The sequence below is a fragment of the Taudactylus pleione genome, unplaced genomic scaffold, assembly GCF_031769625.1.
Source record: "Taudactylus pleione unplaced genomic scaffold, aTauple2 ptg000016l, whole genome shotgun sequence".
Classification (NCBI taxonomy): domain Eukaryota; kingdom Metazoa; phylum Chordata; class Amphibia; order Anura; family Myobatrachidae; genus Taudactylus; species Taudactylus pleione.
The window spans coordinates 32,775,395-32,802,546 of NW_028284418.1; the positions used below are offsets into that span (position 1 = coordinate 32,775,395).

The following is a 27,152-nucleotide window of genomic DNA, read 5'->3' on the forward strand; positions in this document are numbered from 1 at the left end:
GTTAATTTTATTTTGAATACGGGGATAAGCGGGAGCGTGCACCAGACTTAACGCAGAAAAAAACTCTGATATGAAACGTTAACTTCGGCAGTGAAGTTAACGTTTCATATTGAATACCCCTCAAAGAGTTCTAAAGCTGGGTACAAATTATGCGATGTGCGACCCAGCGACTGTGTAATGCGATGTAACGATACATGATGCATCATTACATGCTGCATGTAACAGCACCGTGTCGTTCCTTGCATCGTCCCATCTGCTGTGCAGCACAGCAGATGGGATGATGTGAAGGACGGATTGAGCAAACACACTGTACGATGTTTACGATATATCATTCCAGACGATACATCTAGTGTTATTTCTAGATCCGGCGCCGAGGCAGGGCCCTGGACCTAAAGAATGGCGTGTGCACCCAAAAAAGGGGTGTGGCCATGAGAAAATGGGGTGTGTCTTTAAGACGTGCCCTATTTTCATCACTCTTGGGGACGTGCCTGGAATTTACGACCATGTCGGGCTGCCCCCAAGCTCTCCCTTCTCTGTGAATAGATGGCGGGCATCTATTCACCGGTGGTGAACGCTACATTGCAGTTTTCCCCACCCGTGGGACACTGCGGCCCAGGGGTGAGGACGGCACCAGCAGGCTGTTTTAGCTGGGCGAGGCAAAAAGGGGCAGGGCGCATTCTGCCTTTTTTAAATCTGGCAGGGCACAGCGCCCGGCTAAAACGGCCTAGCGGGAACGATATACTGTATAGTGTGTAGCCATATTAAGAAAAGTTAACCAACAGTGCAGATTATGAGGTAGCTCCTGTATGGGATATCTTAGGCAGGGGCAACATGCTGATTTTATTTAAAAACAAAATAAAAATGTTTAACTAAAAGCAGAATTCAGCCCAAAAAACTTATAGTGGTTGAGCTTAGTTCACTAAATTATGATAACCTGCAAAGTGCTACTTTCCTGGAGTTCTGCATTTCTCCCCCATTCATCTCCTTGTAAAGCCTTCAACAATCCAGAGCCACTCTCCTCTATGCTACGAAGGCAAGTCTTTTCAAACACAACACAATATGAATTGTTACTGAATAACTGTAACCTACTTGAATACAGACAGCACATAAATGAGAGCAATACTAGGAGATTGGACACTCCAGCACTACTTATGCTTTCAGAATTTAAGGCCAGATTCAGAAATGTATTTAAACCCGATAGTTTACATACATTTCTGATGGTGGAGAGTCTGCACAGGACTGCACGCAGTGCCCCCAAACCGCAGCATGTCTGGGGGGCGGGGAGCAGGTGGCACCTGCCTGTGATCACGGAAATGAGGCCACGTTTTCCGAGAGTGCAGAGGCCAGGGTCTGCAGTGGAATGCGCAAATTTCCTGGCAGTGCAAGCAGCAGGAGACTGCAAGACTGAGTAAGCGTTAGCTTACTCAAAATGGCCGCTGTCGGTTGGAGGCATCTTTTCCTCTCAGACGCCTCCTGCAGGAATTAGCATATTAGTTTAACCGTATAGCACATCCGCTTCCCTGCGTCTGTGCAATACTGTACATATCTGAATAAGACCCTAGACGGAATGTAGTTATATGGCCGCCGGACACAATCGTGCCGCCGGAACGTCGGCTAAGGAGTTATGACAGGTGTCAAGATACCGACCCCTGTCAAACCCAATGCCGGAATACGGAACACTGCGGCCCGGATCGAGGCAACTACGGCCGCCCATTCGGTTAGCCGCGGAGGGGGGGGGGGGGCGGCAGGGTTGGGGGAGGATAGGTTTAGGGCACCCCGGGGGGACTTAGGGTTAGGCACCACCACGAGGGTTAGGTTTAGGGAGCGAGGAGATGGGGTTAGGTTTAGGCACTAACGTGGGACAGGTTAGGCACTAGGGGGGGTGTTAGGGCTAGGCACCCCCTAGGGTTGGGGGGGGGGGGGGTTTGGGAGTTGGGAGGGTTGGAGTACTTACCTCAGTCTGCCGGGATTTCAGCCTGTCGGTCTCTCCTAAACAGCCACCAATAATACAATCCCATTCCCACTAGACTCCATATGTAGTAAAATGATCATGGTTAGTACACAAACCCTTGTAACTATTTTACATTTCTTGTGATCTTACATGAAATATGAGGTAATCTGTATGGCCTGAGCAACCTTAGGTAACCTGTGTTATGGTTTTTCTATTTTAAAATAATGAAAACCATAAATATGTGGTTAATCTGCAGCTCTACTGTGTAACATCATTCAGTGCATAGTAAACTCAGCTTGAACACCGGCAAGCAGAATATAGCTGCATGGTACCTGTAGCGCAGTATACATCTGCACTACATTTACTATAGGGATCCATAATCTCTACTTTACTGATGTTTACATATATAATAATGCACATACTAGATGATCTATGAAGTGTTTTTTTTTTTTTTTTCATCTGTCTTTCAATATGCTTTATAGAAAACATTGTTATATACATTCCTATGTAATGAGTCACTCACTAACTGTTGCTTCATACTACCAGGCAGAGTTGTGAAAGTATGAGAGAACTATCCCGGAAGAGGTAAGAAAACGTTCCATTAAATGTGGTTTTGATTTGATTATTTAGACTTTCGAGACATTTAAAAATCCATAAAGTAGCATGATACAGCATCTACTGCAAAGTCTTTGGCTGCTTTTTGTTGCACTCTACTGCCTGAACACACTCTCCGTCAAGGATTCTGCAGACTAGTCAGTTTAACGCACTACAACCTCCATCATTATGTAGGCTGCAATTGCTAATTATGTCCTATTTAAGTATTTTGAATCTCAGAGATTATATACACACACACACATATATATATACAAATACATACACACACACACACATATATATGTATATAGAGAGATTGTATAGAGAGAGATATCTATATAGATATAGAGATATATGAGAGAGGATGCTTCAGACGGTCACACCGAAGCCCTTACAGCTCCCAGGAGCATCATCGGGGTGCTCCGGGCATTGCTGTAATCACCGGTAATTGTGGCCACGCCCCACGTGACGTCACGCTGAGGTGGCATGGCCTGCACCGGGCCTGAGATTAATGTTATATATATCAAAATGGCCCTCGGCAGAAAAAAGGTTCCCCACCCCTGATTTACAGGCTATGAGGAACAGTATACCTGCAGAATAGATTATGCAGGAATCCTAGTCCTGTTACAAATAACAAGAGATATGGTAAGAACTTACCTTTGTTATCTCTGTTTCTATGAAGTCCTTAGGGTACACAGGGACACCTTGGGGTATAGGCTTCATCCATGGGCACCACAGAGTTAAATCTGTCATCTCAGGATGCACCGGGCCCCCTCCTATACTCCGCCACCAGGCCAAGGCACCTCAGTTTTAGTATCAAGCCATAGGCCTGGAGGAGGAGAAAAAGGAAGAAGTCTGGAACACGAAAGATTCACATTCTCACAGAAAAGGAGACAGAAACTGGCGACCAGAACACCCTAGAGAAGCACAGGGGTCAGGGCGGATGCCCTGTGGACCCTAAGGACTTTGTAGAAACAGAGATAACAAAGGTAAGTTCTTACCATATCTCTTGTTTTCTACTACAGGGTCCTTAGGGATCCACCGGGATACCTTGGGGATGTCCCAAAGCAGTATCCTTAAAGGGAGGGGACGCTCCTGTGCAGAGAGGAGAACCCGCCGCCCGAAGAAAGCATCCTGAGAAGCAAAAGTGTCAAATGCATAATGCCTGACAAAAGTATGTACAGAGGACCACGTAGCCACCTTGCAAAGCTGAACAGCTGAGGCGCCATGGCGAGCTGCCCACGAAGGACCCACAGACCACATAGAATGAGCCTTCACAGAGGGTGGCACTGGTAGACCCTCTTGAGCGTAAGCCTCAGAGATAGCCATGTAAATCCACCATGCCAAAGTCTGTTTATTGGCAGGCCAACCACTCTTATATAATCCATACAGGACAAACAAAGAGTCCGATTTTCTTAAAGAACTGGTACGGTCCACATAAATCCGCAGAGCCTGTACCACATCCAAAGAGGCCTCACCAGCCAAGAGATCCAATGCATTAAAGGCTGGGACCACAATTTCCTCGTTAATGTGGAAACTAGATACCACCTTAGGAAGGAAATCAGGGCGGGTACGAAGTACCACCCTGTCCGAACGAAAAATCAGAAAGGGGGGACGACAGGAGAGAGCCCGCAAAATTCGACACTCTTCTGGTCGAAGCAATAGCCAGAAGGAACACTGGGCTTTGTCATAAGCCATTTCAAATCCACAGAACCCAAAGGTTCGAATGGAGGACCTTGGAGTGCCCTCAGGACCACAGCCAAATCCCAAGGAGCCACCGGAGGAACAAAGGGAGGCTGCATGCGAAGGACACCCTGCATATCAGACAGCGTAGCAATCCTACGCTGAAACCAAACTGACCGGGCAGAAACATGCACCTTCAGTGAGGCGAGGCGTAGCCCTAGATCCAAGCCCGCCTGTAGGAAAGCCAGCACTCTGGATATCTGAAATTCCTGAGGATCATACCCACTAGGGTGACACCACTCAAAATAAGTATGCCACACCCTGTGGTAATTTCTAGCCAAAGCAGGTTTCCGAGCTCGTAGTATGGTATTCACCACCGCTCTGGAGAAACCCTTAGACCTCAAGAGGGAAGTCTCAAGAGCCACGCCGTCAAAGACAGACGACTCAGGTCCGTGTAGAATCAAGGACCCTGAGACAACAGGTCCGGACGTTGAGGTAACAGCAATGGAGTGTCGATGGACAGACACTGAAGATCCGAGTACCAATTCCGTCTGGGCCACGCAGGAGCCACCAGCAGGATCTTGCCTCCTTCCTGCTTGAACTTTTGAAGTACTCGAGGCAGAAGGGAGATCGGAGGAAACAGGTACTCGAACTGGAAGTTCCACCGTACCAACAGAGCTTCCACCAGGAGAGCCCCTGAGTGTCTTGTTTGGGATCCGTACGCCCACAGCTTGCGGTTGTGTCAGAGCACCTCAGCCCCAAAGGCAGGCAGCCGTTGTTAGAAGGACCCAATCCGAAATCCAAAACGGACGTCCCCTGCTGAGATGGGACTTCTGTAACCACCAGGTCAGGGACAGGCGCACCTCCGGAGTGAGCCTGATCATCTGTGTCTTTATTCGACAGGGAATTCTGTCCCATCTGGAGAGGATCAACATCTACAGAGGCTGGCATGGAACTGGGCATACTCCACCATGTCGAAAGTTGACACCATGGAACCCAGTAACCTAATTGCCAAGAGAAGAGACACTCGGCGACTCTTTAGACCATTGCATATCCTGGAGTGCAACAGGGCTATCTTTTCTTCCGTCAAGAAGATTCTCTGCTGCTGAGAGTCCAACAATGCTCCGATGGACCATCCTCTGAGAAGGAATTAGAGAGGACTTCTTCCAGTTCACTAGCCAGCCGTGAGCCTGCAACACTGATATTGTCAGTTGCAGATGGTTGCAAAGGACTTGTGGCGACCCTGCCAACAACAGAAGGTCGTTCAAATGAGGTAACAAGCAAATCACCTGCAGCCGCAGGTGTGCTGCCATGACCACCATTACCTTTGTGAACACCCGATGGGCCGTGGAAAGGCCAAACGGTAGAGCCTGAAACTGGTAATGGTGGTCCGACACTGCAAATCTGAGGTAACACTGATGAGCCTTGGCAATGGGGATATGCAGGTAAGCATCCTGAATATCCACGGACACCATAAAATCCCCATGCTGCATAGCTAAAACAATAGAACGCAGAGTCTCCATTCGGAACAGAGGGACCCTTAAAAACTTGTTCAGGAACTTGAGGTTGAGGAATAGTCGGAATGATCCATTTGGTTTTTGGACCAGAAAGAGGTTGGAGTAGGCCAGCTGCAAAGAACTGATGAGGAGGCCTTCTGCGGAAGGAGAGGGCATATCCCTGAGATACCACCTCCCTTTCCCAAGTGTCTAGTGGTCTGGTACCAGCACTGGCCGTATCGCAGAAGTCAGCCTCCCACCTTGGGGTCCCCCAAGGATAGGCCCAACCCGTCAGGCTGAGGGTTTGTCATCCGGCTTGGAGGCCGGATGTCTGGGACTCCAACCTTGTTCTTGGGCTTAGCGATCTTTTTGGGACCTGAAGGTCTCGGAAAGGACTGCACCTTAGGTTTGCCCTGTGGGCGATAGGGCCGGAAAGGACGGGTTTTTAGACCCAGACGGAGTCGGAGCTGAAGGTAGACATGCAGATTTGGGAGCCGCTAGCGTGTCCACTGTCTTGTCCAAAGCAGGCCCGAACAGGACCTGCCCATAATAAGGTAAATATTCCAAGCCCTTTTTGGATTTAGCGTCCTCCCCTCCAAGAACGTAACCACAAGAAGCGGCCACGGCCGCCGCGGAAATCCTAGAAGTAAGAAGGCTCAAATCCAAGGCCGCTTCGTTAATGTACGTAGCAGAATCCCAGAGATTACCCACTAACACAACCTGTTCACTGGTACCCTCCAAAGCAAACGATGCTTCCAATGCATCCACCCATCTTTCCAAAGCCTGGACCACCCAGCAGACTGCTATAGCTGGTCTGGATTCTCCTCCAGCGAGGGAATAGACAGACTTAAGGCACACCTCCACCTTACGGTCTGTAGCGTCCATCAGAGAAGACATGGACGGCATAGGCAAAGTCGCACTCTTTACTAAGCGCGTCACATGAGAATCCACCTGAGGCGGAGACTCCAATTTAGTGGAATATTCTTCCGCAAAGGGGTATGCCCGGGCCAGAGGTTTGTGAGGTTGAAATCTTTTTCCCGGAGATTTCCAATCCTCCTCCAAGTGATCTACTAGCTGACCAGATCCAGGAAAAACTGCTGCAATAACTCTAACCTCCTTAAAATAAGCATGGGTAGGTGTTGCAGGTAGGTTGTCGTCCGTAATCACCATGGCCGCACGGACCGCCCGTATGAGACCTGGAATATATATTCTAGATTTAACCTCCGCCCCTAATTGAGGGGTGTCAGTGTCAAACAAATCTAGAATCTCGCCCTCATCAGACGACACGTCATCCTCATCATATTGTGTGGATGGATATGACAATAATGGTCTTTTAGCAGGTCTAGGTGGATCCTGCTCTGTAGTATTCTGCACCGTAGCTGACACAGAATTAGCCCAAACAGGGTCTGCCGGAGTAACAACCTGTTGAGGGGGGTACTGCGCCATCACCATCTGTCCCGGAGCCCCTAGTACAGGAGACGGGAACTACCGCCTGTTGTGTGAAACGCAGGGGGGAGGGGGGCTGTCAACCTATTCACAAGGACATTCAAGGCCTGTGCAAAAAATAAGCCCAAGGTGGTTCCTGGGAGGTGCTGGGTACAGCAGAGGTACCAGGAATGGCTAAGCATGTCGTACATACACCATCCTGAAGTACCGCCCCCTCCCCCACACCTGCTATACATCTGGAGCACGAAAATATGAGAGGTGCATCCATAGACACAGAATCCTCACCTGACATATTGGTATGTGACTCTCCCAGAGTAATAAACACTTTAAACTGTGAGGCCTATTCCCACCCTGACAGTACTTGCAGCGAGAGGGCTGAACAGGAAGAAGAAATAGGGATAGTAAAATGGCTAACAGGAGAAGTATCAGACACACACTGCTAGCATAATAGTCACATACAATGCAGAAATTGTCTGCACTAAGAGCAGCAGCCCGGTAGTGATAGCGCTACATACGCTAACCTTGTATTATGTAGGAGAGGTATGTAAGGGGCACCCAGGCTCCACACCCTGCACCAGCGTCTGCTCATCTAAGATGGCCACCGGAGGAATCAAGGGAGGCGGGCCCTGAAGAGGATCGCTGCCTCAGCCGCACTGAGAGCAGCGAGGGGAGGGGCCTCATGTGCTGAACAGGGAAGGCGTCCTCCCCTGGCGGGCTGTTAACCCCCGGAATGCTGGAGCGCTTCCATAACGCTACAGCTCCGCATCCCTGGTGGTCTAGTGTGAGCACAGGGTCAGTGCCTGGCTCCACTATACTGCCGTCCCCAGGGAGCACCCAGCCTTGAGGACACCGGAGTGCGTAACAGCGGGTGCCTACCGCAGACGCCCGCTGCTTACCTTATGATAGGTCCGGCCACAGTCCAAGGCCCCCGGGGGTACCTCTAGCTGAAACCCCCAAGAGCCCGCCGAGTTCCCCGGCGGTCGGCGCCGGCGGGGGTTTCGGGGCGGTAGCATGGACGTCCACTGCACTGTCCATGCTACTGCTCTTGAAGATCTTCAGGGGCTGTGAAACACAGCCCCCCTGTGCGGTAACCCAGCTCCGGCCAGGCACCTACTGAAACTGAGGTGCCTTGGCCTGGGGGCGGGGTATAGGAGGAGGTCCGGTGCATCCTGGGATGACAGATTTAACTGTGTGGTGCCCATGGACGAAGTCTATACCCCAAGGCATCCCTGTGGATCCCTAAGGACCCTGGAGTATAAAACTACTTTATGGACCATGGCATGTAGAAGAGAGGACTGCAAATCAAAATGATAAAGATTAATTTCTTGGGCTATCATATTTGACAACTGTACAGTCTTTAAGATTTGCTCCTAGAAACTTGTTGCCCATGCAAATATGTATATATTTCAACATCTTTTGTGTGTGGAACTATCAAGCATATTTGAGAATGGCAGACAAAAGGTATTATACAACAGGTGCTTCTTGGCAATAGAACCCATCAGTTAATGTTTTAGCCCTGGGGGAATTTGTTTTTATAAACATTTTTTGCACAAGATCCTCATGCCGCACGTGATGAGCTCAAATGGCACGTCCACTTTTATTTTCTGACAAAAAGTGTGCCATAGCTTACTTTACATAAATAGCCCTTTCATGTGGAAATCTGCTTTGAAAAAAATAATAATAGAGAGCTTAGATCAAACATGCTTACCTAGTGATGGGTATTATTTTCAATTTAAAAAAAAAAAAAAAAAATCTCACATGATTTCAGATTTAATCCTGAAGAACACAACCAATATTCTGATTTGTATATACAGATGTCAGACAGTTTGAACCATTACACGCCAAGAGCAAAATGTTTGGCAGGAGCTACAAGAGCAAGCGCAGGCATTGGGTGCAATTTAATAACTGCAAAATTAATATAGACCACACAGTGAATGAGCAGATTGATTTTCTACAGAAGTTCTCTATATCACATCAATATACCAAAGTTGGACCCTTGTGACTCTCCTGTCATCATCACAAATTGCTATTTGGGTCTCTCAAGGATAATGTGTGGGATGGGAATCAATTATAAGCAAATAATACTTTGCTTCTTATAAATGCCACAGAGAAACAGTCCTATAATTGGAAGTAAACTACAGTATTCCATAAAAAGAGTTAACCTTTTAAGCACTGCTTTGAGAATAGAAGACATTTTAAGACCACAAGCCCTGAGAATCAGGGGAGGACAACCGAGATTTATCTCACTCCAAGCACAGACTGTGCTAGGAGATGACTGTGTAACATTCCTGTTGCAGCATTTAATTTATTATCAGTTACATAGCGCCAGCATATTCCGTTGCGCTTTACAATTGGGAACAAACAGTAATAGACTAGGTAATAACAGATAGACAGAGGTATGAGCAGGGCCGCCATCAGGCTGAGCTTAATGCCATCAGGGGGGGCACTGTCGGGACTACTGTGCCGAACCCTCCGCCAAAAACAGGGCCATCCTACCATCCACCCGCCGCTATTGCCAGAGCAATCCTCCTGTCTGACGCCCGCCCACCGCAAATTAATGTGGCCCTCCGCCGCCACTGTCTTGCCCAGTATGTACGAGGTGCCTGTCCACATGAAGGAGCCACAGCGCCCTTATAGACAACACTACAATCCTAACCATAGAGCAGAAGCCTGGACTTAACCGTGTGTGTGTGTGTGTGTGTGTGTATACAATATATCCCAAAGATGCTCGGCACTCCCAATGTATTAATAGCACAGTCGCCTGGTGCCTTTCCCAAACTGTAGATATGCAAATAGAAACAATGGACGGTACTCCCGGCTTCCAAATCAAAATAAATAGACTCTCTCACTGCAATGTGGATATTGACGTCTCAGAGATTTCACACTTTTATCAAGACATGTCTTATTTGGAAACTGGGAGTGCCGTCCTTTGTTTCACACACACTATGGACAAAAGTATTCAGACGCCTGACCATTACACCAACTTTTACGTACCATGCTCCTTAGCAGTCGTTGACCCCCCTCTGTGATTTTACGCGGTCTTCCGCTTTGAGACAGAGTTGCTGTTGTTCCTAAATGCTTCCACTTTGTAATAATATCAAATACAGTTGACCATGGAATAATCAGCAAAAAAAAACCCATCTTATTGCAAAGGTGGCATTCCATCACAGTACCACACTTGAAGTAACGGAGCTCTTCAGAATGACCCATTTTGTATCACAAATGTTTGCAAATGGAGACTGCATGGCTAGGTGCTTAATTGTATACACCTTTGGCAACGGGTCTGATTGAAACACCTCAATTCATTCATTAACAGGTGTGGCCAAATACTTCTGTCCATTTAGTATAAAAAAAAAAAAAAAAAGTATTTATATTAGGGATGTGCAGGCTCGGATAGGTTCCAGTTTGCACGTCGAGTTCGGATTTTTCCCTCCAAAAAAACGGAACTCAGAAAGAGGCAAAACATCATCATTCCTGGACAAACAGATTATATATATATATATATATATATATATATATATAATCTGTTTGGAGGGAAATCATTGGCATCTAGCAGCAGCAATCCAGGCACATATGCTGCATGAGCAGTTGCATATCTGTATACAGGGCCGTAAGGAGGGTTGTGCGGCTGCACAACGCGGGATCGCCTGGGAGTGCTACTAGCTGTAACTGCCATCGGCTGCAGCCCGCGTCCTCTTCCGGCTCAGGTTCTGTACTGTATGGGAAAGGAGGGGGGGGCTGCCTATTTTGATAGTCGTGGGCCCCACAATTTCTGATGGCATCCCTGGGTATGAGGGCCATGCTCACAAGCTTACAATCTAAAGGGAAACAGGCATTGATACACAATGATAGGTGATGCATATTGGCCTAGCTAGATTACAGAGGTTCTTGGTGAGCTGTATGATTCAGTCACACAGGAATGTTGGCCTAGGGTCAGGAGGATGTGAAAATGAAGAAAGAGAAAGTATGTAAAATTTATGTGTGGACTGTATATAGGGGAAGTAATTTTTAGAAGATGAAAGATCAACAGTAAAAAGGTTGACACTCAATAGGTCGACAAGGATAGAACGTCGACACAAAACAAATCGAAATGGAAAAAAAATTTAAAAAAATAAATAAAAAGGTCTGACCTTTTGTAAGAGTTAGGCAATAGGAGGGAGGGTTAGGCACTTACCCCGAAGGCTAGGGTTAGGCACTTACCCCGAAGGCTAGGGTGAAGATTAGGGTTAGCTAAAAAAAAAAAAAAAAGTCGACAATTTGTGTGTCGACCATTCCCATGTTGACCTACATCCATGTAAACCTTTTGTGTGTCGGCCGCTTGCCCCTTTTGACCTACTGATTGTCGATCTGGTGTCAACCTATTGCTTGTCAACCTCTTCACTGTTGATCTACTAATCCACACCCGGATGTCATTGGGTAGGATAGTTTATGGTGGTTATGCGTGTACATTATCTACCTTCCATAAAGGTGCTACCGAATCTGCAGTCGTGCAGAGCTTACGCTACACTCATTTTGTCTTTGTTCCTATTAATCCAAGACAAACTGAGAATTATGCCATATTACTACCCATAAAGGGTTTGTGGCATGATGGAAGTGGAACAGCATCTACCAACATTTGGTCAGTTTGTATTTGTGCAGGTTGCTGTGTCTATATTTGAGCCTCTTAGAAAATACTGTATTGTGTTTTATACCTGTGGCACTAATCTCATCTCTATATACAGTAGCTACACAGAATGCTGGGCGGTGTGCTGAAGAATCACATTTGAAAATTGGAAGTCATTTTGCACCGGTTCAGTCTTTAAAACCTTAATCTTCCAGAACCAGCCTAACATGGGCATTGCTTACATTCAGATGCCAAGATTTGCTACATGTCAGCTTAGCTTTTCCCACTTCAAATGTCTACATACATAAAATTCTGGGTTGGCATAACTGTATTACAATGCCACTTTTATCACTGTATCGCTCTGCTTGGCTATAGAAAAGCCGCCCTCTCCTGCTTGTCCCTAATGTATCGTTATTAATAATGATGGTAATGGATGCTCAAATCCTAGTGAAACACATTTCATAATGTTGCTGCATAAAGAATAATCAACTCTATAACATATGGAAAATAAACATGTTTAAAGCTGACTCGTCACCTATGCGCATGAGATGCTGAAGGAACATTTGTGAGCGTACGACCCATCAGATCACTAGGGAGCGGTGATCACTTCATTAGCTGTAGCAGTTTCACTGGTTGAAAAGATATTAACCGAAAAGCAGCCCAATAATTCACCAGGGCCCAGTGACATTACCAAGGTGATCAATATACAGGAGGCCTGACTGAAATTCACAATGCAAGATCAATATTCATGGGGCATTTGTTCTCAGTCAATTCCCAAGATACATACGAGTATAGGGTATTGGTTCTGCAAACAAAATGGCTGCCCCCGCTGGGTGTATGTAACCTTTAAAAGTCAGCTAATGATGACAAATTGTACAGATAATCAACATATGCACATATTAAAAGAAAAGAAAAAAAAAAGGCTGACAAAATTAAGTTTTGTTTTATAAATTGCATTTAGGAATTTCATATTAAAAATATATTGTGTTTTATTTATTATAACAATTTTTAAGAAATGACCACTCATACTCTAAGGAGAGTGACCATGGGTTTACACCCTGCATGGAAGACATGGCCAGTTACGCTTCAGTTAGCCCAGTGGTTCACAAACGTTTTTGAATCACGGCGCCCTAGAGTATAAGCATTGTTTTCACGGCAACCCTAAGCCAAAAGTTTGTTGTTGAGAAATTCAGAAAAAAATGTAGTAAACTAGTAAAGTGAAGTAAATTGTGCTGACCTGTCATCCTAAGGTACAGTTATGTAGTGGGTGACAGGTTTGCGCTTCTGTTTGTCCACATATTTACATTACATTGACCATAAATAATTTGATTTGGTGGTGGACCACCATACTGAGGCACCCCTGGAAGTGTCCCGAGGCACCCTAGGGTGCCATCGCGCACAGTTTGGGAACCACTGAGTTAGCCTGTTTCTACAGTATCTCCACTACTATTGGGTTTAATAGGTGAATAAACCTTTGATATGAGCCCCCCTGTTATTCTCAGAGAGCTCCAATATATACTACCATTGCTATTATCAATACAGTCCAAAATACAGTCTACCAACGGGCATGATTCTGTTGCTTTGATTGGATACAGATGGGTGTCTCTAAGGAAGGTGCACTATACTGTGTAGCTGCTCTCAATCTTCTCTGTGTTTGTGTTAAGTTTAGGATGTGCAAAGTGTATATACAGTATACACACATTTATTTTCTTGACTAAAATAATAAACTGATAAATCATTAGTTCAGCAACTGGTTCAGACCTGGGAATGGATAAAGCTTTTTGCGCTTGCTGGCTTGCTACCCATTACTCATTTAAAAGGGAGACTGCTTCTACCCTCAGCTAACCCTCTGGAAAATAGCACTACTATACAACTGGTAGAACAGTGTCACCTGCTCTTATGGTGCTCATATTATATATTCTGCTTTGTAATGAACCCACAATAGCAAAGCAACTCTGCTGTACCAGAGCGCCTTATCATCCTCCCACAGCAACTGGGACTAACGAAATATGTATGGTGTGATCTGACATTGCACATGTATCCTCCCACACAGTTTCTTCTCTCTGTGCACACTAAAAAAGACAAAATTGCAGCTACGTACAAGACAAAAAAGTCTGCTCATCTGCAGATATAATAGATATTGTACAGCTTTTTACATGTATTCCTTATCCTAGGTTCACTGGCATCTATCACATAAACATTATATAGATACAGGTGGAGTCTCCCATATCCAAATATTCCGAAATACAGATTTTTTTTTTGGTATGACTCAGATAATGAAACCTTTGATCTTTGATGGTTCAAGATACACAAACTTTGTCTAAGGCACAAATTATTACAAATATTGTATAAAATTACCTTCAGGCTGTGTGTATAAGGTGTATATGAAACAAATGAATTTCATTTCTGTACACAGACTTTTTGGAGCCGCAAAATTATTGAATATATTGTCTAAAATTACCTGCAGGCTATGTGTATAAGGTGTATAAGGTGTATAACACATAAATGCATTCAGCGTGTATATTTGAGTCCTATTCCCAAGATATCTCATTATGGTACGCAAAAATTCCAAAATACAGAATATTCCATTATCAAAAATATTTCATGTCATAATTGAGCTAAATTCTGATTCTTGGTTATAAGTGATTGCAGGTCCATGGCAGTGTGACACAGATGATTGTTGAGAATCCAGACCGAGAGATCGACAATGAGGTTGAAAATTCGACATAATGATGTTCAACTTCTAAATTAATTTACACATTTCCCTACCCAACACAACCAGAAGATAGTGAAGTCAGTGGCAGAATGAGGGAAGGAGTGAGCATGTACCATTTATAGGTTGCAAGCAATTTGTGACACAGGCTGCGAGGTCCCGGAATTGTTTTTCTCTAGCACCTTGCAACCAGCAAACACTGTGCGCAATGAAATTTGCAATGTTGCTGAATTGTAATTGCCCGGGATGAGCGCATCTGAACATTACGACCACTCATCCCCGGGAAATTAATATATCCTGAATTTTTATTTGTAATAAATTTAGAAACTGTAAGTGGCTGGCAAATAGGATGACTTGGTTTGAAGAAGTTGGATGGTATAAAACTTTAAACAATCTGGAAGGTGAAATAGCTAAAATACTACCATCCCTTACGCCAAAAATACATTTTAAGAATTGTGGCTCGTGAGGACATCCCTTTAACTGAAATACGGAAATTTCAAACAATTACAATGACATGAAGAACTATGGAATGAGAATTAAACTGTCTATTGCACAGTGTATTAATGTGACATCCATAATGACTGTTTTGACAGCAGAGTGGTAAAAAAAAAAAAAATTATCAGGTATCATTATGACAGCTGTCTGAGCCAATCAAAGTTCTCCACGTATGCTTGGCATACGGTCTAATAAAATCGCAGGTGGCTGGCTGGTTCTAGATTACAATGTATTTTCACATTATGAACACTCCGACATTAACATAACTCATGGAAAGTGGCTATTGTACTAAGAAAAAAAAACTGTGCTACATTAGCAAGAAAATCAGCTATTTACAGTTTGCAGCACTTGATTCCACAAAAGATTCCACACAGAGGGGTAACTTGTGTGGTTTTACACATGTGGAGATGCTGCCAATGGCAACCAATTAAATTCTAACTAATTTATCTTGTGCATTCTGGAAAATGATAGCTAGTCTTTGGGTGATTGCTATTGCCAATATCTCCCCTTTTGTAAACTCAGTTTAGTAAAGTAACCTCAAAAGTAAAGGGGACCATTAAATACAAGTCTAGTCTTACTATCACAATTTTCTAACTAGAAAATACAGCATAAGTCAAGTCTCCAACAGACCACAGAAAAAACCATTTTGTAGCATGCACCAATATTCAGGCTCCCAATCAGCAGGGACTAGCAACATCACAGATGCATGATGCACTATGTGCCTCTTACTTCAATGTCATCACAAATTAGCTCTCTCAATCTGAGCTTGCGACAGGTACATTTCAACACTGACCTTACCCCAGCTGTTTATTGCTTATTGAGTAACATCCGGTGATCAATAGGAAGCTACAAGCAGCTGACAGTAGGGTTCAAGTATGCAGCAGGGTGACCAATTTAATGCAACACCAGAAGCATTTGTCCTGTATCCACCACCAACATTTCACTGACCAGAATGGAGTTTTTAACAGCAAAAGAGAACAGTCCTCTCACTATACTCAAAAGAAGGGGAGTGTCGCAATATTGTAAAATGGAAGAAGTGTGCAGTTATCCAATAAAAAAAAGTTTTAATTATACAAATCTGGGTTTTAAATGGGAAAAAAAAGAAGACGCTCACAACACTTTCCAAAAAAAAATATTTTTATATTTGTATATTGCATAGCTTCCCTTTAAAGTTGACTTTAATGTTAGAACCGTTTTATATCATTCTACCAGCTGCACCACTCATCTCCCTGTCCTAACCTGTAAAACCCTCTGCATGTCAAGCAAATGGGTCTCCGAGCACCCCCTCTTTCTGTGGAATCAGCTATGCGTCATTCCTGAAGGGATTAAAAGCATTTCTGAAAGTGGTGTCAATGTTAAGCAAGATAAACTCACAATGTAACAGCATTGTGTCATGTCTGCGTCTATGAGCCAGGCAATCTGCATGAAAGCCAATATAAAATCATTTTGGCAGGAAGGATTAATATCCCACAAACATTACCACCCTCATGGACATGGTTGGGAAACGTCATGCCAAAACTAGAATACCACATGCATTCTGTCCCTACCAGACGGTTTCATATCTTGTAGCCAAACATACAAACACTGGCCCTTTTAAAGCTATAGTGTTCTGTCAGTGCTAACCTCCTCCCTGTCTGTGTGCGGCCAATACTGCAGATAAGCACTGAAGTGCTGCCGGAGCTTGCTTACCAGCAGAACGGGAGACATCTGTCATTACAGCAATGCACCACCAAGACACAACGCCATTAAAGAAGGGCTTGTCCATTTAACTGGCTTGTGACTAGGATGCATAGCTCTGGTATCATATGTGTACGTATATTTATTAAGGATATTGAGAATTTTAAGCTGTATAGAATTGCTGTATTTATTTACAGAGGCTGGACGTCTGGCTTTACCTTCTTGCGAGATTTAAAAAAAAAAAGACTCAGCAAGTAGGATTTTTGTTTTATTAAATTGAAACATTCACTTTATATTGGAGATAAATACAGTGTTTCAGAGGTGTGTATGTCCCTTTATTGCATGGTGAAGATTGCTGCTGCGGCTTCCAATCATACAGCAGTGCTTTTTATTACCCTGTGCATTTAATTAAAAAACTAAGTTTTTTTTTTTTTTTTTTTCCAAGAAATGATCTGGCTGTGTTCCAAGCTAACATATCAACAGAGCAGCTGACGGACTACATTCTATTAATTAGAACATCGGTCTTGAACATTAGACATAACACATTTGTCAAGCAGCAGCTCCTACTCGTCACCCCTAACACATTAGCCATGCTTGTTGGCCCTGATGAGACGTTAGAAACAAACTCGACAGAATAGTGAAACTTACCGATATTGGGATGTTTTAGGAGCCGGCAAATCCGAGCCTCGCGCTCCAACTTCTGGTGGTCTATAAAAGAGAAAGGGGACACAGGTTTGGTGAGTTGTTCATATTAAAATAATATTCAAATATGCTAGGTGGCACAAATACCTAAAATGTGTATTATATTTATGGTTACAAATAAGCAAAATAATAATCATTTTACCATCTGTGCAAATGCATATATTACAATGAACATACATTACACTACAGAATGCATTTGTGCATATCAGCACTTGCCATATGACTCATTTTTCATTCAGATTCTAACAGGTGTTTTGTGCGCGGTTGAAGAACATTTTAAACTGTAAAGGAATATGTAACATCATTCCAATAATGAATAGGATTAGCTTACCACCATTATAAAGTCAATAAAACAAAGTCACAAATGCATTACGTTTGGAGTGAAAATATTTCCAATAGCAGTCATTTAATGTAGAGGGAAGGCTCTAGTATCGGAAATTAGCAGCCATTAGTCTGATTGCACTACACTGGTTTCAGTGGTTCACAGAAAATCATTGCTCTTTGTAATGATTTTACATCATGTGAAGCACCTATGAAGTCAGGTCGGTATGACCATGCAACCGGCCAATAATGCATAGATAGAGGTTACTGCATTATAATGATGTTATATCTCTTGTCCCATTCCCAGGAGGCAAATGTATACAATTTAATGTTGTGTTCACTGAGATGACATCAACCTTGGAAGTCATTAAGAAGTGTCTGCTACCATATAAAGCCCCTGGGGAGCAGGTTGAGTACTTTAATACAGCAATTTAATAGTATAATAGCGGCATCCTGGGTAGGAGAGCATGCAATTATTTTGTAGTTGACATCTACTGTTGTCAACTCTACAATTGTGCTCACATGGTTAAAAATGGTTCCCGAAGCAGGGCTTCTGACTGAATCAATATACAGACAAGGGAGTAGCAGGAAGAGGAAGAGATAAGATAGATAGATAGATAGATAGATAGATAGATAGATAGATAGATAGATAGATAGATAGATAGATAGATAGGAGTCTATCTAATTGGGTTTTCTAGTCCTCTAACACACACACTGGCATCACTAAGCATAATCTGCATGCATACCATGTACAGGACCTTATATATAGGATAATGGAGTTCCACAATGGCGACCCCAGAGTTACAAATGATAATATACAGAGCACACACAGAAACAGAACAAGTACACCTGAGGCTAATGAAGGAGGTGTAGACATGAAACAGTGGGAAGAAAGGTCCCTGCTCTTCAGAGCTTACAGTACAGTCTACAGGTAGAAAATGCTGTGGAAGAGTCTAGGCTTCATATGTAACCTTTCTTCTCAAGGTAGATATGAATCTAGTGTTTAAATCCAAAGAATACTAGGTAAACACTTTTGAAGGACACAGGCAACACGTAGCATTAGTAAACTAAGAAAATGAATCAAACATAGGAAACACATTCCCCGGCAACAGACAATCGTCATGGGAGATGTCAATGAGAAACAGATGGGTAAAACGCTGAAGGTCACCCATACTTCGCATTTATTTGTTTTTATTATTACCTCACTACATGTCGAGCCAATAAAGAAGAAAAAATGTTGTAATCTCCCAAACTCTAATATACAAGCAAGAAATAAACATACTCATGATATAAAATATTAATTTCACAAAAAAGTATAGGTTTGTTACTGTATGTGTTAAGAGCGTCTAGTTAAGGCAGAAAATTGCTACTAATAACTATTTCAATCTAAGCAGCTATAAGCTACAATTAAGCAAAAGGCAGCTTAGACAAAGAGGACAATGAACCTACTGCTGTTATAATGGCTCCATGCAGAAGAAAACGCGAATTGCCTGTGAAGTGCAGGATAAATACATTTATATATAACAACCTTCTTCGTTAAACTGTTACAAACTTACAGATTACAGATCTGATAAAAGTTACACAAAAGCGATGTTGGGACGATATGCAGTTTTGTAACGACTTATCGCCTACATCGCTCAGTGTGCACGCATGTGTTTCGCACTCCCGCGGTCGCTAGCGACAGTTGCCAGGTTTGATGTGCTGCACATTAAACCTAGCGAAATCATTAGCAGTCAGTGCATTGTTAAAGAATGACGTAACGTGATCGTTAAAGTCGCTCATTAAAGTCGTTCACTGAAGACGCAACGTCGGAACGAATTCTCAGCGATCCAGTGTGTACCCTGCCTTAGAGAGAGCAACAAGAAACTATGCTGATTACCTGTCATTAGCTCTGGGGTACACTGATTTTCATGCAATTCATTGGAGTAATAATGTTAATCGTTAACTTGGTTAAACTTGTTATTTATTACCAGTTAATTACATAGCGCACACATATCTCGTAGCACTTTTACAGAGAATATTTGTCCATTCACATCAGTCCGTATTCCCTATCACATTCTCACACTAGGGATAATTTTTGTTTGGAGCCAATTAACCTACCAGTATAGTTTTTGTGTGTGGGAAAAAAACCACGGTACCTGGAGGAAACCCACGCAAGCACAGGGAGAATATACAAACTCCACACAGTTAGGGCCGTAGTGGGAATTGAAGCTGCTGTGAGGCATTATCGCTAACCATTACACCATCTGTGCTGCTCTCGTATGACGCTTTATGAAAAATGGGGCATAAAAAAACTAGTTAAACAGAAAAGATACCCAAAAAATATAACATATAATTTTTTTCCTTTTAACAATCTGCAGCAGAAAGTTTAAATTGTGAATTATCAACATTAGACCAGGAATGTCCAACTTCTTTGTGGCCCCCACCATGCTTGATCACATCCATAAGGTTGAATACTAAATTGTAGAAAAATAGTAGCAACATTCTTAAGTATGGAGGATTACTACACTTTAAAAAATGTTATCCACTAAATATATTAGGTTCAAATATATCTGTGACCTTTAATTTAAAAGATACAGTGACTAGCAATATTGTTTATTTTGGTTGCTCTGGGTAAAAGACACTTCTGTACAGTCACGTTATTGTCTGGGAAATCCTCTCTAACATCACACTCCATTGTGTGTTACCTTCTCAGCAGGCGTCAGTTTTCAGCATTAAAGCACTTACTGATGCAACCATGCTGCGGGCACCTTAGCGACGGTGAATGAATTGACAGAGTTGTAGTTTATTGTAACAATCATTAAATGTAGTGCAGGCATTATCATTTCCCCACTAGAAATGCACTTTGAAAACATAAAAAAGTCAGAAAACTGCTACTGCGCATCACAAGAGCTCCAACAATGAGGTATTTTTTTCTGGGATCACAATAATAAAACAAAAGCACATATTTTCTTTGGCAAATATTAGCCTTATTACAGATATTATTTTAAGATGGGTTTATCTATTGCATATGTCCATTTGAAGACAATGCAGTGGATATCGAGTACAGATGTGTCCACATACATCTATCCTTAGTGCGCTACAAGTCCAGTTAACACAACACGTGTCACAATCATCTTCTGCTGAGTAAAATCATATGCGGCATTCCCATATTCTGTGTGCAACTGCAGTTATATATGCATGCGAAATGCTACGTTACAGAGTCAGCGGCTGTAACACTGTAACGTAGCATTTGGCATGCAGATACAGCCACAGACGCACACAGAATATGGGTATGCCGCATATCACTATACTCAGCAGAAGCTGCTTGTGTGTACTACTCGCATAACTTTGCGAAGACTTACTTTAAAAGGAAAAAGTTGCACAAAAAAAGGTCAGCGCTACAGAGTAGAAGGGCTGTTTAACGTGCAAGGAGGCTAAATGTATGTGGATGCCTTCGGTATGAAAGACCGGCTGACGCATGGCCGGCAGTTCGATTCCCGGCAGCGTCAGCCCGACAGATGCAAAGATCCCGGCAGCGACAGCCCGACAGCGCTGGAATGCCGATCGTCCCTAGGTAAGTATAAACTAACCTAACGCCCCTAACCCTCCTTAGAGGTGCCTAACCCTAACCTCCCCCCCTGTGCCTAACCCTAACCTCCCCGCGTGCCTAACCCTAACCTCCCCCTGAGGGTGCCTAACCCTAACCTTCCCTCCCCCTAAGCCTAACCCTAACCCTCCCGGGGGAGTGCCTAACCCTAAGACCCCCCCCCCCCCGGGTGCCTTAAACCTAACCCTCCCCCACAGCGGCTGCCACTTGCGGCGCCCGGCATCCCTTCAATCGGGATGCCGGGCGCCGGTCTACTGGCGTTGGAAAAATGACAGGTGTCTAGATTTAGACGCCTGTCATTTAACCTTCGCCAGGATAAAGCATTCGGGAAGCCGGCTGTCGGGCTAACGTCAGCTGGTTTCCCGATTGAATCCCATGTGGACACACAGTCAGGAGCATAAATATTGGGACATTGACAGAATTTTCATATTTTGGCCTCTGTTTCATTTCAAATCCATTGTGGTGGTGAATAAACAAGATGTGCTTTAACTGCAGACTTTCAGATTTAATTTCAGGGTAATTACATCCAAATGAGGTGAACGGTGTAGGAATTACAACGGTTTCTATATGTGCCTCCCACTTTTTAAGGGGCCAAAAGTAATGGGACAAACTAAACAATCCTAAATCTAACTTTCACTTTTTAATACTTTGTTGCAAATCCTTTGCAGGCAATTACAGCCTGAAGTCTGGAACGCATAAAAATCACCAGACCCTGGGTTTCATCCCTGGTGATACTCTGCCAGGCCTCTACTGTAAGTGTCTTCAGTTCCTGCTTGTTCTTGGGGAATTTTCCCTTCAGTTTTGTCTTCATCAAGTGAAATGCATGCTCAAATCGGATTCAGGTCAGTGGATTGACTTGGCCATTGCATAACATTCCACTTTTTAGCCTTAAAAAACTCTTTGGTTGCTTTTGCAGTATGCTACGGGTCATTGTCCATCTGCACTGTGAAGCGCCGTCCCATGAGTTCTGAAGCATTTGACTGAATATGAGCATATAATATTGCCCGAAACACTTCAGAATTCATTCTGCTGCTTTTGTCAGCAGTCACATCATCAATAAATACAAGGGAACCAGTTCCATTGGCAGCCATACATGCCCACGCCATGACACTACCACGCTTCACTGATGAGGTTGTATGTTTTGGATCATGAGCAGTTCCTTTCCTTCTCTTCTTTTCCCATCACTCTGGTACAAGTAGATCTTTGTCTCATCTGTCCATAGGATGTTGTTCCAGAACTGTAATGGCTTTTTTAGATGTTGTTTGGCAAACTCTAATCTGGCCTTCCTGTTTTTGTGGCTCACCAATGGTTTACATCTTGTGGTGAACCCTCTATATTTCACTCTTGTGAAGTCTTCTCTTGATTGTTGACTTTGACACATATACACCTACCTCCTGGAGAGTGTTCTTGATTTGGCCAACTGTTGTGAAGGGGTTTTTCTTCGCCAGGGAAATAATTCTTCTGTCATCCACCACAGTTGCTTTCCGTGGTCTTCCGGGTCTTTTGGTGTTGCTGAACTCTTCGGTGCGTTCTTTCTTTTTAAGAATGTTCCAAACAGTTGATTTGGCAACACCTAATGTTTTTGCTATCTCTCTGATGGGTTTGTTTTGATTTTTCAGCCTAATGATGGCTTGCTTCACTAATAGTGACAGCTCTTTGGATCTCTTATTGAGAGTCGACAGCAACTGATTCCAAATGCAAATGTCACACCTAGAATCAAGTCCAGACCTTTTACCTGCTTAATTGATAATGAAATAACGAGGGAATAGCCCACACCTGTCCATGAAATAGCTTTTGAGTTGATAGTCCCATTACTTTTGGCCCCTTAAAAAGTGGGAGGCACATATAGAAACCGTTGTAATTCCTACACCGTTCACCTGATTTGGATGTAAACTACCCTCAAATTAAATCTGAAAGTCTGCAGTTAAAGCACATCTTGTTTGTTTCATTTCAAAGTCATTGTGGTGGTGAATAGAGGCCAAAATATGAAAATTCTGTCAATGTCCCAATATTTATGCACCTGACTGTATGTAAGAAGGAAAGCAGGGGCTTTATTGCACCCCTGGATGGATGACAGTTGTTGCTATTAGTGCTCCTCTTTAAAGGACACAAAACCCCAAAATTTAAATTTTCAGATATGAAGCAAAAAGATAAATCAAATTGTTTAGCTACAATATCACTGACCCACCAGCCCTGAGTACGATTATAACCATGCTGCAAAGTACATTTATGCAGAAGCAGTCTGCTAGCTTGTGTCACGGTCTGGCTGAATAATCAAGAGAAGATAGCGTTAGCCACTGTAGTCTATAGGCACTTACCGCATATCAGCCAGCGGAGGGATCTCCCAGATCCCTCCGCCGGCAATGGGCGCCACTCAAGTGCAGTCCGCGGGACTACGCATGCACAGCAGCCCCGAATGCACTCCGGCCACATCGCAGGAATACGCTCCTTTCGGAGCCCGTCACCCTGCATGTGCCGGTTAATACATCCGGCCGATATGATCGTATTTTGCAATGCGATCATGGGCGGTACTGCATGCCCTCATTAATAAATGGGCCCTAAGGAGAGTTACAGAAAAGAAAGAAGTGATCCGTTACTTGTCCTTAAGGAGCTGCTTCTACTAAAAGCACATATCCAACGTTTCCACATGGTGCTATCTTTAGTTTACATAAGATATCACCCATTCCGCAGCGGGTCCTCCTCTCCAGCTGGGGTATATCCTGTCGCTGTACAGATGTGTCCTTATATATCATTACTGCAGTTGCGCTTAAAGGCCCTTCTCGGCGTGCCAGGTCCCATGAGACTTTGCTAGTGCCGGGCGTATTTTTTTTTTCTACGAAAATGCATCTCGGTTGCAATGCGATGTGACTGGGACTCACCAGGAGACTGTGCTGACTATTTTGATATGCAACACTTGTATATCTGTGTGCGTTTAAGTCTCTGAATCTATATACAAAATGCTACAATGTAGCGGCCGCAGCTTTTTTCGTTCCAAGTGTCATTGCAGTTCATATACAGTCTCAGGTGCGCACAGATATACAAGTGTCACATGTCAAATGAATCACAGTCTGCTAGTGTGCCCTAGTTGCATCGCATTGCGACAGACGTATTTTCGACAAAAAAAAAAAAAAAGATGCAGAGTTGCACGGGACCTAGTGGCTAACCCATACCAGGCAAGTCGCGCTGTGTGGCATATTAGGCTAGATGTATGAGGACACATCTGTAGCAGTGGTAGCTGTTGAAAGGGCTGTACGAGACTTGGTTCCCACTGTCCATGCAACTAGGAGACAGAACAGACTTGGCAGGAGATATATATATATATCACACACATATATACATACATGCATACATATCGATCAGCCTTAACATTAAAACCACAGAGAGATGAAGTGAATAACATTGATTATCTTGTTACAATGACACCTGTTAAGGGGTGGGATACATTAGTCAGCAAGTGACAGTAGGTTCTTGTAGATTAATTGCTGGAAGCAAGAAAAATGGGCACGCATAAAGACAAGAGCAATTTTTAAAAATGGTCAAATTGCAATGAGTCAGAGCATCTCCAAAACAGCAGGTCTGCACTGGCTTGTACCAACCACAAGTGGTCCAAAGAAGGACAACCGGTGTACCGGCAACAGGGTCATGGGTGTTCAAGGCTCGTTGATGCATGAAGCGAGTGAAAGATAGCCCCGTCTGGTCCGATCCCACAGAAGAGCTATTAAAGCACAAAATTGCTGAAAATGTTAATACTGGCCATGATAGAAAAGGGTCAGAGTGCATCACAGCTTGCTGCGTAGCCACAAACCGGTCAGAGGGCCGATGCGGACTCCTGTTCACTGCCAAAAGCATCAAAACTGTACTATGAAGCAATGGAAGAAGGTGGCCTGGTCTGATGAATCGCGTTTGCCCACACCAACCAATCCAATTCTAGCTAGCATTTACCAAGTACATTTTATAAAAATATGTAGAAGCGGATTGGTTGCTATGGGCAACTTGTCCACTCTTTAGAAGGTTTGATAAATCTCCCTTTTAATAATTTTATTGGCTGAAACAAGATTCACAAGATTGTCATACTTTTCAATTAATATTCATGAGGCACTGGTGAATAGAAGTGCTGTACCTCCGCTGTGTATAAGTAGGTATGGGAAGAGGAAGGCAATGCGACAGAACAATGATGGACAGGAGAGTGAGCACTGCAATGCCCTTATGCTGTAACTCACTTTATCTCCTGTAGCATATCACAGCACCAAAATATTGCAATTTGTGCTGATAGGATAACATCATGAGTTGTTTTCCTTACTGCAGTACATATTTCTACAATTGTTGCTGTAGAAAGGCGCCGAGGCTGAATACCAACCTTATGCATAAGTGATGAATACATTTTTATCAATTATGCTAATCAGAACCAAAGATGGCACTGCTGCTGAGCTGGCACTACGGAAGGCAGCGAAGAAATATTGTCCAAGGGCTACTGTAGGAATTGCACAGTGTTAGCAGCAGATAATGCAGGACATTGTCTAGTTAACGATGCAAAGCTTCATAGCTGATCATACTGCAGTAAAGGCCCCCATACATCAGAGATTGATTGCAGCAATCGTGCAATTTGCAATCGATTGTGTGTAAAAATCTTTCCCCTTTTCAATCGATTGTGGCATCTCTGCAATCTGCAATCGACTGAAAAAGGGAAAGATTTTTATACACAATCGATTGCAAATTGCACGATTGCTGCAATCAATCTCTGATGTATGGGGGCCTTAACACACATCTAAGTCACTATCAGTATCTATTTGTCTGTCTTCTATAAGGTTTAGAAAACTTTCTTAGCTAGTTTAGCATACTATATGTATTTTGTAGTTTTATTGGTCTCACAATAAGCAAATGAACAAACTACACGATACACCTCTCCACGTTAAGAACTTATTATATGGTGACCCACCTCTTCATTTCTCAGATCTCAAGATCATTTTAGAATTTTTCTTTCATCAACAGCCTTAATAGCTTTTTGCTTCTCAGGAATAATTAGTATCTGGACCTGTTTCCCAAACTACAGCTCGGTTTGTGGTGCGGTGTAGGACAGGCTTTTAGTTGGAATGGTCTTGTTCCATGCTGTGGATTTTCTACCTGAAGGTACAGTTGATATTACAATAATCATATATTGGTTTGCTTTGATCCAATATACAGTATGATTATAATGTGTGTACTAGTGCCACACTCCCTAGAATGGGAGTGTGGCACTAAGGGGTATACTTCCTAAAGTGCAGGTTTTAGAAGTGGAGATGATGCCCATAGCAACCAATCAGATTCTACTTAACATCTATCTAGCACCTTATAGAAGATAATCTAGAATCTGGTTGCTATGGGCAACATCTCCACTTCTAAAAACCAGCACTTTAGTAAATATACCCCTAAGCTGTGAATTCATAGTCAAGCGCCACACTCCCTGCATAAGACTGGCACTGTGGAGAGACTACTAACAAGTAAAAATCTGCCAATCGCTTCTCCTCACGTTAGCGGACTGCTGTAAGGGTGGATGCTTAAATGAAAACTGTTTTAGTGACAATCTTACAATCATTCAGGTTTAAAGGTGCCCACACACACAGCGATTTTTTTCCCGATCTGGCCGATTCCGACACATTGGAACGACAGATCGAGTAAAAACTGCCCAATCGTGAGTCCCCACTCACGATCATGATGCGATGTGCGCCCCCACAGGTCGCACATCGCATCTTCAGATCTGCCGTGCAGTACGGCAGATCTGACAATCTAGGACACAATGGGCTCGATTCAATAGCCTGCTATGTAAATAGCGCCGGGAGATAGCTCCAGGAGCTATTCAATTCTGCGCGGTGTTTATTTGAAGAATGCCCGTTCTCGCGACTAAA

General features: G+C 43.5%; 1 protein-coding gene across 26 annotated transcripts in view; it reads right to left on the reverse strand.

The window, feature by feature from the left end:
* The window catches only part of CAMK2G (calcium/calmodulin dependent protein kinase II gamma), a 291,189-nt gene that overhangs the window by 144,264 nt on the left and 119,773 nt on the right, over positions 1-27,152 (reverse strand). For all 26 annotated transcript variants that reach the window (XM_088475593.1, XM_088475571.1, XM_088475592.1 and 23 more), the window contains exon 3: positions 17,307-17,366. In XM_088475593.1, the coding sequence (XP_088331719.1) occupies positions 17,307-17,366 (60 nt within the window). The remainder of the gene's footprint in view (positions 1-17,306; positions 17,367-27,152) is intronic.